This window comes from Pristiophorus japonicus, chromosome 31, assembly GCF_044704955.1.
Source record: "Pristiophorus japonicus isolate sPriJap1 chromosome 31, sPriJap1.hap1, whole genome shotgun sequence".
Classification (NCBI taxonomy): domain Eukaryota; kingdom Metazoa; phylum Chordata; class Chondrichthyes; family Pristiophoridae; genus Pristiophorus; species Pristiophorus japonicus.
Window position 1 is genome coordinate 11,258,289 of NC_092007.1, and position 12,653 is coordinate 11,270,941.

The 12,653-nt window shown below is 55.9% G+C and overlaps 1 protein-coding gene across 1 annotated transcript in view; it reads left to right on the plus strand.

Moving 5' to 3' along the window:
- Positions 1 to 12,653, plus strand: part of LOC139240443 (upstream stimulatory factor 2-like) — a 99,335-nt gene that overhangs the window by 85,968 nt on the left and 714 nt on the right. The window contains exons 5-6 of the mRNA XM_070868969.1: positions 11,740 to 11,834; positions 12,301 to 12,429. Of these exons, the coding sequence (XP_070725070.1) occupies positions 11,740 to 11,834; positions 12,301 to 12,429 (224 nt within the window). The remainder of the gene's footprint in view (positions 1 to 11,739; positions 11,835 to 12,300; positions 12,430 to 12,653) is intronic.

Below are 12,653 nucleotides of genomic sequence, written 5' to 3' on the forward strand. Positions count from 1 at the left end.
GGGACCCTCTGTAAATACTGACACACACTCCCCGGGACCCCCTGTATATACTGAAACACTTTCGGGGACCCCCCTGGAAATACTGACACACTCCCGGGGACCACCCTGTAGATACTGACGCACTCTTGGGGACCCCCTGGAAATACTGACACACTCCCGGGGACCGCCTGTAAATACTGACACACTCCCGGGGACCCCCTGTAAATACTGACACACTCTCGGGGACCCCCTGTAAATACTGACACACTCCCGGGGACCCCCTGTAAATACTGACACACTCCCCGGGGACCCCCTGTAAATACTGACACACTCCACGGGGACCCCCTGTAAATACTGACACACACTCCCCGGGGACCCCCTGTAAATACTGACACATTCCCGGGGACCTCCTGTAAATACTGACACACTCCCGGGGACCCCCTGTAAATACTGACACACTCCCGGGGACCCACTGTAAATACTGACACACTCCCAGGGACACCCTGTAAATACTGACACACTCCCTGTGACCCCCTGTAAATACTGACACACACTCCAGGGGACCCCCTGTAAATACTGACACACACTCCCCGGGGACCCTCTGTAAATACTGACACACACTCCCCGGGACCCCCTGTAAATACTGACACATTCCTGGGGACCCCCTGTAAATACTAACACACTCCCCGGGGAGCCCCTGTAAATACTGACACTCCCGGGGACCCCCTGTAAATACTGACACACTCCCAGGGGACACTCTGTAAATACTGACACACTCCCGGGGATGCCCTGCAAATACTGACACACTCCCGGGGACGTCCTGTAAATACTGACGCACTCCCGGAGACCCCCTGCAAATACTGACACACTCCCGGGGACCCCCTGTAAATACTGACACACTCCCAGGGACACCCTGTAAATACTGACACACTCCCGGGGATGCCCTGCAAATACTGACACACTCCCGGGGACGTCCTGCAAATACTGACACACTCCCGGAGACCCCCTGGAAATACTGACACACTCCCGGGGACCCCCTGTAAATACTGACACACTCCCGGGGACCCCCTGTAAATACTGACACACGCTCCCGGGGACCCACTGTAAATACTGACACACACTCCCGGGGACCCCCTGTAAATACTGACACACTCCTGGGGACCCCCCTGTAAATACGGACACACTCCCGGGACCCCCTGTAAATGCTGACACACTCCCCGTGACCCCCTGTAAATACCGACACACTCCCGGAGACCCCCTGCAAATACTGACACACACTCCCCTTGACCCCCTGTAAATACTGACACACTCCCCGTGACCCCCTGTAAATACCGACACACTCCCGGAGACAACCTGCAAATACTGACACACACTCCCGGGGACCCCCTGTAAATACTGACACACTCCTGGGGACCCCCCTGTAAATACTGACACACTCCCGGGACCTCCTGAAAATACTGACACACTCCCGGGGACACCCTGTAATTACTGACACACTCCCGGGGACCCTTTGTAAATACTGACACACTCCCGGGGACCCCCTGTAAATACAGACACACTCCCGGGGACCCCCTGTAAATGCTGACACACTCCTGGGGACCCCCCTGTAAATTCTGACACACTCCCGGGACCTCCTGTAAATACTGACACACTCCCGGGGACACCCTGTAATTACTGACACACTCCCGGGGACCCTTTGTAAATACTGACACACTCCCGGGGACCCCCTGTAAATACAGACACACTCCCGGGGACCCCCTGTAAATGCTGACGCACTCCCAGGGACCCCCTGTAAATACCGACACACTCCCAGGGACCCCCTGTAAATACCGACACACTCCCGGGGACCCCCTGTAAATACTGACACACTCCCAGCGACCTCCTGTACATAACGACACACTCCCGGGGATCCCCTGTACATACTGACACACTCCCTGTAACCCCCTGTAAATACTGACATACTCCCAGGGACCCCCTGTAAATACTGACACTCCCGGCGACGCCTTGTAAATACCGACTCACTCCCGGGGACCCCCTGTAAATACTGACACACTCTCGGGGACCCCCCTGTAAATACTGACACACTCCCGGGGACCCCCATGTAAATACTGACGCACTCTTGGGGACCAACTGTAAATACTGACTCACTCCCGAGACCCCCTGTAAATACTGACACACTCCCGGGGACCCCCTGTAAATACTGACACACTCCCGGGACCGCCTGTAAATACTGACACACCCTTGGGGACCCCCTGTAAATACTGACACACTCCCGGCAATCCCCTGTAAATACTGACACACTCCCGGGGACCCCCTGTAAATTCTGACACACTCCCAGGGAAAACCTGTAAATACTGACCCACTCCCCGTGACCCCCTGTAAATATTGACACACTCCCGGGGACCCCCTGTAAATACTGACACACTCCCGGCGACCCCTTGTAAATACTGGCATGCTCCCGGGGATCCCTTGTAAATACTGACACACACTCCCGGTGACCCCCTGTAAATACTGACACACTCCCGGGGACCCCCTGTAAATACTGACGCACTCTTGGGGACCCCCTGTAAATACTGACACACTCCCGGGGACCCCCTGTAAATACTGACGCACTCTTGGGGACCCCCTGTAAATACTGACACACTCCCGGGGACCTCCTGTAAATACTGACACACACTCCCCGGGGACCCCCTGTAAATACTGACACACTCCCGGGGACCCCCTGTAAATACTGACACACTCCCAGGGACCCCCTGTAAATACTGACACACTCCCGGGTACCCCCTGTAAATACTGACACACTCCCCGGGGACCCGCTGTAAATACCGACACACTCCTGGAGACCCCCTGTAAATACTGACACACACTCCCGGGGACTCCCTGTAAATACTGACACACTCCTGGGGAACCCCCTGTAAATACTGACACACTCCCGGAACCCCCTGTAAATACTGACACACTCCCGGGACCCCCTGTAAATACTGACACACTCCCGGGGACCCCCTGTAAATACTGACACACTCCCGGGGACCCCCTGTACATACTGACACACTCCCGGGGACACCCTGCAAATACTGACACACTCTCGGGACCGCCTGTAAATACTGACACACTCTCGGGGACCCCCTGTAAATACTGACACACTCCCGGCGACCCCCTGTAAATACTGACACACTCCCGGGGACCCACTGTAAATACTGACACACTCCCAGGGAAACCCTGTAAATATTGACACACTCCCCGTGACCCCCTGTAAATATTGACACACTCCCGGGGACCCCCTGTAAATACTGACACACTCCCGGGGACCCCCTGTAAATACTGACACACTCCCGGCGACCCCTTGTAAATACTGGCATGCTCCCGGGGATCCCTTGTAAATACTGACACACACTCCCGGGGACCCCCTGTAAATACTGACACACTCCCGGGGACCCCCTGTAAATAATGACATACTCCCGGGGACTCCCTGTAAATACTGACGCACTCTTGGGGACCCCCTGTAAATACTGACACACTCCCGGGGACCTCCTGTAAATACTCACACACACTCCCCGGGGACCCCCTGTAAATACTGACACACACTCCCGGGGACCCTCTGTAAATACTGACACACTCCTGGGGACCCCCCGGTAAATACGGACAACACTCCCGGGACCCCCTGTAAATGCTGACACACTCCCCGTGACCCCCTATAAATACTGACACACTCCCGGGGACCTCCTGTAAATACTGACACCCTCCCAGGGACACACTGTAAATACTGACACACTCCCGGGGATGCCCTGCAAATACTGACACACTCCCGGGGACGTCCTGCAAATACTGACACACTCCCGGAGACCCCCTGTAAATACTGACACACTCCCAGGGACACCCTGTAAATACTGACACACTCCCGGAGACCCCCTGTAAATACTGACACACTCCCGGGGACCTCCTGTAAATACTGACACCCTCCCAGGGACACACTGTAAATACTGACACACACTCCCGGGGACCCTCTGTAAATACTGACACACTCCTGGGGACCCCCCGGTAAATACGGACAACACTCCCGGGACCCCCTGTAAATGCTGACACACTCCCCGTGACCCCCTATAAATACTGACACACTCCCGGGGACCCCCTGTAAATACTGACACACTCCAGGGGACCCCCTGTAAATACTGACACACACTCCCCGGGGACCCTCTGTAAATACTGACACACACTCCCCGGGACCCCCTGTAAATACTGACACTCCCGGGGACCCCCTGTAAATACTGACACACTCCCAGGGACACCCTGTAAATACTGACACACTCCCGGAGACCCCCTGTAAATACTGACACACTCCCGGGGACCTCCTGTAAATACTGACACCCTCCCAGGGACACACTGTAAATACTGACACACTCCCGGGGATGCCCTGCAAATACTGACACACTCCCGGGGACGTCCTGCAAATACTGACACACTCCCAGGGACACCCTGTAAATACTGACACACTCCCGGGGACCCCCTGTAAATACTGACGCACTCTTGGGGACCCCCTGTAAATACTGACACACTCCCGGGGATCCCCTGTAAATACTGACACACACTCCAGGGGACCCCCTGTAAATACTGACACACACTCCCCGGGGACCCTCTGTAAATACTGACACACACTCCCCGGGACCCCCTGTATATACTGAAACACTTTCGGGGACCCCCCTGTAAATACTGACACACTCCCGGGGACCACCCTGTAGATACTGACGCACTCTTGGGGACCCCCTGGAAATACTGACACACTCCCGGGGACCCCCTGTAAATACTGACACACTCCCGGGGACCCCCTGTAAATACTGACACACTCTCGGGGACCCCATGTAAATACTGACACACTCCCGGGGACCCCCTGTAAATACTGACACACTCCCCGGGGACCCCCTGTAAATACTGACACACTCCCCGGGGACCCCCTGTAAATACTGACACACACTCCCCGGGGACCCCCTGTAAATACTGACACACTCCCGGGGACCCCCTGTAAATACTGACACACTCCCGGGGACCCCCTGTAAATACTGACACACTCCCCGTGACCCCCTGTAAATACAGACACACTCCCAGGGCCCCCCTGTAAATACTGACACACTCCCGGAGACCCCCTGTAAATACTGACACACTCCCGGGGACCCCCTGTACATACTGACACACTCCCGGGGACCCCCTGCAAATACTGACACACTCCCGGGACCGCCTGTAAATACTGACACACTCCTGGGGAACCCCCTGTAAATACTGACACACACTCCCGGGGACTCCCTGTAAATACTGACACACTCCTGGGGAACCCCCTGTAAATACTGACACACTCCCGGAACCCCCTGTAAATACTGACACACTCCCGGGACCCCCTGTAAATACTGACACACTCTCGGGGACCCCCTGTAAATACTGACACACTCCCGGCGACCCCCTGTAAATACTGACACACTCCCGGGGACCCACTGTAAATACTGACACACTCCCAGGGAAACCCTGTAAATATTGACACACTCCCCGTGACCCCCTGTAAATATTGACACACTCCCGGGGACCCCCTGTAAATACTGACACACTCCCGGGGACCCCCTGTAAATACTGACACACTCCCGGCGACCCCTTGTAAATACTGGCATGTTCCCGGGGATCCCTTGTAAATACTGACACACACTCCCGGGGACCCCCTGTAAATACTGACACACTCCCGGGGACCCCCTGTAAATAATGACATACTCCCGGGGACTCCCTGTAAATACTGACGCACTCTTGGGGACCCCCTGTAAATACTGACACACTCCCGGGGACCTCCTGTAAATACTCACACACACTCCCCGGGGACCCCCTGTAAATACTGACACACACTCCCGGGGACCCTCTGTAAATACTGACACACTCCTGGGGACCCCCCGGTAAATACGGACAACACTCCCGGGACCCCCTGTAAATGCTGACACACTCCCCGTGACCCCCTATAAATACTGACACACTCCCGGGGACCCCCTGTAAATACTGACACACTCCAGGGGACCCCCTGTAAATACTGACACACACTCCCCGGGGACCCTCTGTAAATACTGACACACACTCCCCGGGACCCCCTGTAAATACTGACACTCCCGGGGACCCCCTGTAAATACTGACACACTCCCAGGGACACCCTGTAAATACTGACACACTCCCGGAGACCCCCTGTAAATACTGACACACTCCCGGGGACCTCCTGTAAATACTGACACCCTCCCAGGGACACCCTGTAAATACTGACACACTCCCGGGGATGCCCTGCAAATACTGACACACTCCCGGGGACGTCCTGCAAATACTGACACACTCCCGGAGACCCCCTGTAAATACTGACACACTACCAGGGACCCCTGTAAATACTGACACATTCCCGGCGACCCCTTGTAAATACCGACTCACTCCCGGGGACCCCCTGTATATACTGAAACACTTTCGAGGACCCCCCTGTAAATACTGACACACTCCCGGGGACCCCCTGTAAATACTGACGCACTCTTGGGGACCCGCTGTAAATACTGACACACTCCCGGGGATCCCCTGTAAATACTGACACACACTCCAGGGGACCCCCTGTAAATACTGACACACACTCCCCGGGGACCCTCTGTAAATACTGACACACTCCCGGGGACCCCCTGTAAATACTGACACACTCTCGGGGACCCCCTGTAAATACTGACACACTCCCGGGGACCCCCTGTAAATACTGACACACTCCCCGGGGACCCCCTGTAAATACTGACACACTCCCGGGGACCTCCTGTAAATACTGACACACTCCCGGGGACCCCCTGTAAATACTGACACACTCCCGGGGACCCACTGTAAATACTGACACACTCCCAGGGACACCCTGTAAATACTGACACACTCCCCGTGACCCCCTGTAAATACTGACACACACTCCAGGGGACCCCCTGTAAATACTGACACACACTCCCCGGGGACCCTCTGTAAATACTGACACACACTCCCCGGGACCCCCTGTAAATACTGACACATTCCTGGGGACCCCCTGTAAATACTAACACACTCCCTGGGGAGCCCCTGTAAATACTGACACTCCCGGGGACCCCCTGTAAATACTGACGCACTCCCAGGGACACTCTGTAAATACTGACACACTCCCGGGGATGCCCTGCAAATACTGACACACACTCCCCGGGGACCCCCTGTAAATACTGACACACTCCCGGGGACCCCCGGTAAATACTGACATACTTCCGGGGACCCCCTGTAAATACTGACACACACTCCCAGCAACCCCCGGTAAATACTGACACACTCCCTGGGACTCCCTGGAAATACTGACACACTCCCAGGGACCCCCTGTAAATACTGACACTCCCGGGGACCCCCTGTAAATACTGACACACTCCCTGGGACTCCCTGTAAATACTGACACACTCCCCGGGGACCCCCTGTAAATACTGACACACTCCCCGGGAACTCCCTGTATATACTGACACACTGCCGGGGACCCCCTGTAAATACTGACACATTCCCCGAGGACCCCCTGTAAATACTGACACACTCCCAGGGACCCCCTGTAAATACTGACACACTCCCGGGGACCCCCTGTAAATACTGAACACTCCCGGGGACCCCCTGTAAATACTGACACACTCCCGGCGACCCCTTGTCAATACTGACACACTCCCGGGGTCCACTGTAAATACTGACAAACTCCCGAGACCCCCTGTAAATACTGACACTCCCGGGGACCCCCTGTAAATACTGACTCACTCCCGGGGACCCCCTGTAAATATTGACACACACCCGGGGCCCCCTGTAAATACTGACACATTCCCGGGGACCCCCTGTAAATAATGACACACTCCTGGGGACCCCCTGTAAATACTGACACACTCCCGGGGACCCCCTGTAAATATTGACACAGTCCCGGGGACCCCCTGTAAATACTGACGCACTCTTGGGGACCCCCTGTAAATACTGACACATTCCCGGGGACCCTGTGTAAATACTGATACACACTCCCTGGGACCCCCTGTAAATACTGACACACTCCCGGGGACCCCCTGTAAATATTGACACACTCCCGGGGACCCCCTGTAAATACTGACGTACTCTTGGGACCCCTGTAAATACTTACACATTCCCGGGGACCCCCTGTAAATACTGACACACTCCCGGGGACCCCCTGTAAATACTGACACATTCCCGGGGACCCTGTGTAAATACTGACACACACTCCCTGGGACTCCCTGTAAATACTGACACACTCCAGGGGGACTCCCTGTAAATACTGACACATTCCTGTGGACCCCCTGTAATTACTGACACACACTCCTGGAGACCCCCTGTAAATACTGACACACTCCCCGGGGACCCCACTGTAAATACTGACACACTCCTGGGGACCCCCTGTAAATACTGACGCATTCCCGAGGACCCCCTGTAAATACTGACACACACTCCCCGGGGACCCCCTGTAAATACTGACACACACTCCCCGGGGACCCCCTGTAAATATTGACACACTCCCGGGGACCCCCTGTAAATACTGACACATTCCCAGGGACCCCCTGTAAATACTGATCCCACTCACCGGGGACCCCCTGCAAATACTGACACACTCCCGGGGACCCCCTGTAAATACTGACACACTCCCGGGGACCCCCTGTAAATACTGACACATTCCCGGGGACCCCCTGTAAATACTGACACTCCCTGGGACTCCCTGTAAATACTGACACACTCCCCGGGGACTCCCTGTAAATACTGACACATTCCCCGGGGACCCCCTGTAAATACTGACACACTCCCGGGGACCCCCTATAAATACTGACACACACACGGGGATCCCCTGTAAATACTGACACACTCCAGGGGACCCCCTGTAAATACTAACACACTCCCCGGGGATGCCCTCCAAATATTGACACATTCCCGGGGACCCTCTGTAAATACTGACACACTCCCCGGAGACTCCCTGTAAATACTGACACACTCCCGGGGACCCCCTGTAAATACTGACACACACTCCCCGGGGACCCCCTGTAAATACTGACACACTCCCGGGGACCCCCGGTAAATACTGACACACTTCCGGGGACCCCCTGTAAATACTGACACACACTCCCAGCAACCCCCTGTAAATACTGACACACTCCCAGGGACCCCCTGTAAATACTGACACTCCCGGGGACCCCCTGTAAATACTGACACACTCCCGGGGACCCCCTGTAAATACTGACACACACTCCCCGGGGACCCCCTGTAAATACTGACACACTCCCGGGGACCCCCGGTAAATACTGACACACTTCCGGGGACCCCCTGTAAATACTGACACACACTCCCAGCAACCCCCTGTAAATACTGACACACTCCCAGGGACCCCCTGTAAATACTGACACTCCCGGGGACCCCCTGTAAATACTGACACACTCCCTAGGACTCCCTCTAAATACTGACACACTCCCGGGGACTCCCTGTAAATACTGACACATTCCCGGGGACCCAGTGTAAATACTGACACACACTCCCTGAGACCCCCTGTAAATACTGATACACTCCCGGGGACCCCCTGTAAATACTGAACACTCCCGGGGACCCCCTGTAAATACTGACACACTCCCGGCGACCCCTTGTAAATACTGACACACTCCCGGGGCCCACTGTAAATACTGACACACTCCCGAGACCCCCTGTAAATACTGACACACTCCCGGGGACCCCCTGTAAATACTGACTCACTCCCGGGGATTCCCTGTAAATACTGACACACTCCCGGGGACCCCCTGTAAATATTGACACAGTCCCGGGGACCCCCTGTAAATACTGACGCACTCTTGGGACCCCTGTAAATACTTACACATTCCCGGGGACCCCCTGTAAATACTGACACACTCCCGGGGACCCCCTGTAAATACTGACACATTCCCGGGGACCCTGTGTAAATACTGACACACACTCCCTGGGACTCCCTGTAAATACTGACACACTCCAAGGGGACTCCCTGTAAATACTGACACATTCCTGTGGACCCCCTGTAAATACTGACACACACTCCTGGAGACCCCCTGTTAATACTGACACACACTCCCCGGGGACCCCCTGTAAATACTGACACACACTCCCCGGGGACCCCCTGTAAATACTGACACACTCCCGGGGACCCCCTGTAAATACTGACACATTCCCGGGGACCCCCTGTAAATACTGATCCCACTCACCGGGGACCCCCTGCAAATACTGACACACTCCCGGGGACCCCCTGTAAATACTGACACACTCCCGTGGACCCCCTGTACATACTGACACACACTCCCCGGGGACCCCCTGTAAATACTGACACACTCCTGGGGACCCCCTCTAAATACTGACACACTCCCGGGGACCCCCTGTAAATACTGACACACTCCCGGGGACCCCCTGTAAATACTGACACACTCCCCGGGGACTCCCTGTAAATACTGACACACTCCCGGGGACACCCTGTAAATACTGACACACTCCTGGGGACCCCCTGTAAATACTAACACACTCCCCGGGGACCCCCTGTAAATACTGACACACTCCCGGGGACCCCCTGTAAATACAGACACATTCCCAAGGTCCCTGTGTAAATACTGACACACACTCCCTGGGACTCCCTGTAAATACCGACACACTCCCCGGGGACTCCCTGTAAATACTGACACACTCCCAGGGACCCCCTGTAATTACTGACGCACTCCCGGGGATCCCCTGTAAATACTGACACACTCCTGGGGACCCTCTGTAAATACTAACACACTCCCGGGGACGCCCTCCAAATATTGACACACTCCCTGGGACTCCCTGTAAATAATGACACACTCCCAGGGACGCCCTGTAAATACTGACACACTCCCGGGGACCCTCTGTAAATACTGAACACTCCCGGGGACCCCCTGTAAATACTGACACACTCCCTGGGACCCCTTATAAATACTGACACACTCCCGGGGACCCCTTGTAAATACTGACACACTCCCGGGGCCCACTGTAAATACTGACACACTCCCGAGACCCCCTGTAAATACTGATACTCTCCCGGGTACCCCCTGTAAATATTGACACACACCCGGGGACCCCCTGTAAATACTGACACACTCCCGGGGACCCCCTGTAAATACTGACACACTCCCGGGGACCCCCTGTAAATACTGACACTCCCGGGGACCCCCTGTAAATACTGACACACTCCCTGGGACTCCCTGTAAATACTGACACACTCCCCGGGGACCCCCTGTAAATACTGACACACTCCCGGGGCCCACTGTAAATACTGACACACTCCCGAGACCCCCTGTAAATACTGACACACTCCCGGGGACCCCCTGTAAATATTGACACACACCCGGGGACCCCCTGTAAATACTGACACACTCCCGGGGACCCCCTGTAAATACTGACACACTCCCGGGGACCCCCTGTAAATACTGAGACACTCCCCGGGGACGCCCTCTAAATATTGACACATTCCCCGGGGACCCCCTGTAAATACTGACACACACTCCCAGGGACCCCCTGTAAATACTGACACACTCCCAGGGACCCCCTGTAAATACTGACACACTCCCCGGGACCCCCTGTAAATACTGACACACTCCCAGTGTCTGTGCTGATGATCAGAGTCAGGGAGGGGGGTATTAACGGGAAGAGTTGGAGGTCGGTGGATTTGGGGAGCGAGGGGTTTTACGTCTCTCTCTCTCTCTCTCTTTCGACCTGCAGTGGAGAGGCGGCGACGAGATAAAATCAATAATTGGATCGTTCAGCTCTCGAAGATAATCCCCGATTGTAACGCAGACAACACAAAAACAGGACAGGTAAGTAACCCGAGGTCGAATTACAATCCTGACAGTACAACCCCTCCGACAGTGCATTGCGGCGCTCCCTCAGTACTGCCCCTCCGTCAGTGCGGCACTCCCTCAGTACTGCCCCTCCGACAGTGCGGCACTCCCTCAGTACTGCCCCTCCGACAGTGCAGTGCGGCGCTCCCTCAGCACTGCCCCTCCGACAGTGCGGCACTCCCTCAGTACTGACCCTCCGACAGTGCAGTACGGTGCTCCCTCAGTACTGCCCCTCCGACAGTGCGGCACTCCCTCAGTACCGCCCCTCCGACAGTGCAGCACTCCCTCAGTACTGCCCCTCCGACAGAGCGGCGCTCCCTCAGTGCTGCCCCTCCGACAGTTGCGGCGCTCCCTCAGTATCGCCCCTCCCCTCTATGGATGGGTGGAGGGGTGGTCTCTGGCCGGAATGCTCTGGGTGACTGGGTCCACTTTCTGTGCCCAGAGTAAAGGCGGGATCCTGTCGAAGGCGTGCGACTATATCCGGGAACTGCGACAGACCAACCAGAGGATGCATGAGAGCTTCAAAGACACAGAGAGGCTGCAGCTTGACAATGACATGCTCCGACAACAAGTGAGTGTCCGGCCCTCTCTCTCCCCTTCATTCTCCCCCCGCCCCCCCACTCTCTCTCTCCCCCTCTCTCTCTTGCGCTCTCTCTCTCTCGTCTCTCTCTCTCCCCCCCCATCTCCCTCTCTCTCTCGTCTCTCTCTCTCTCCCCCCCCCCCTCTCCCTCTCTCTCTCTCGTCTCTCTCTCTCTCCCCCCCCCCTCCCTCTCTCTCGTCTCTCTCTCTCCCCCC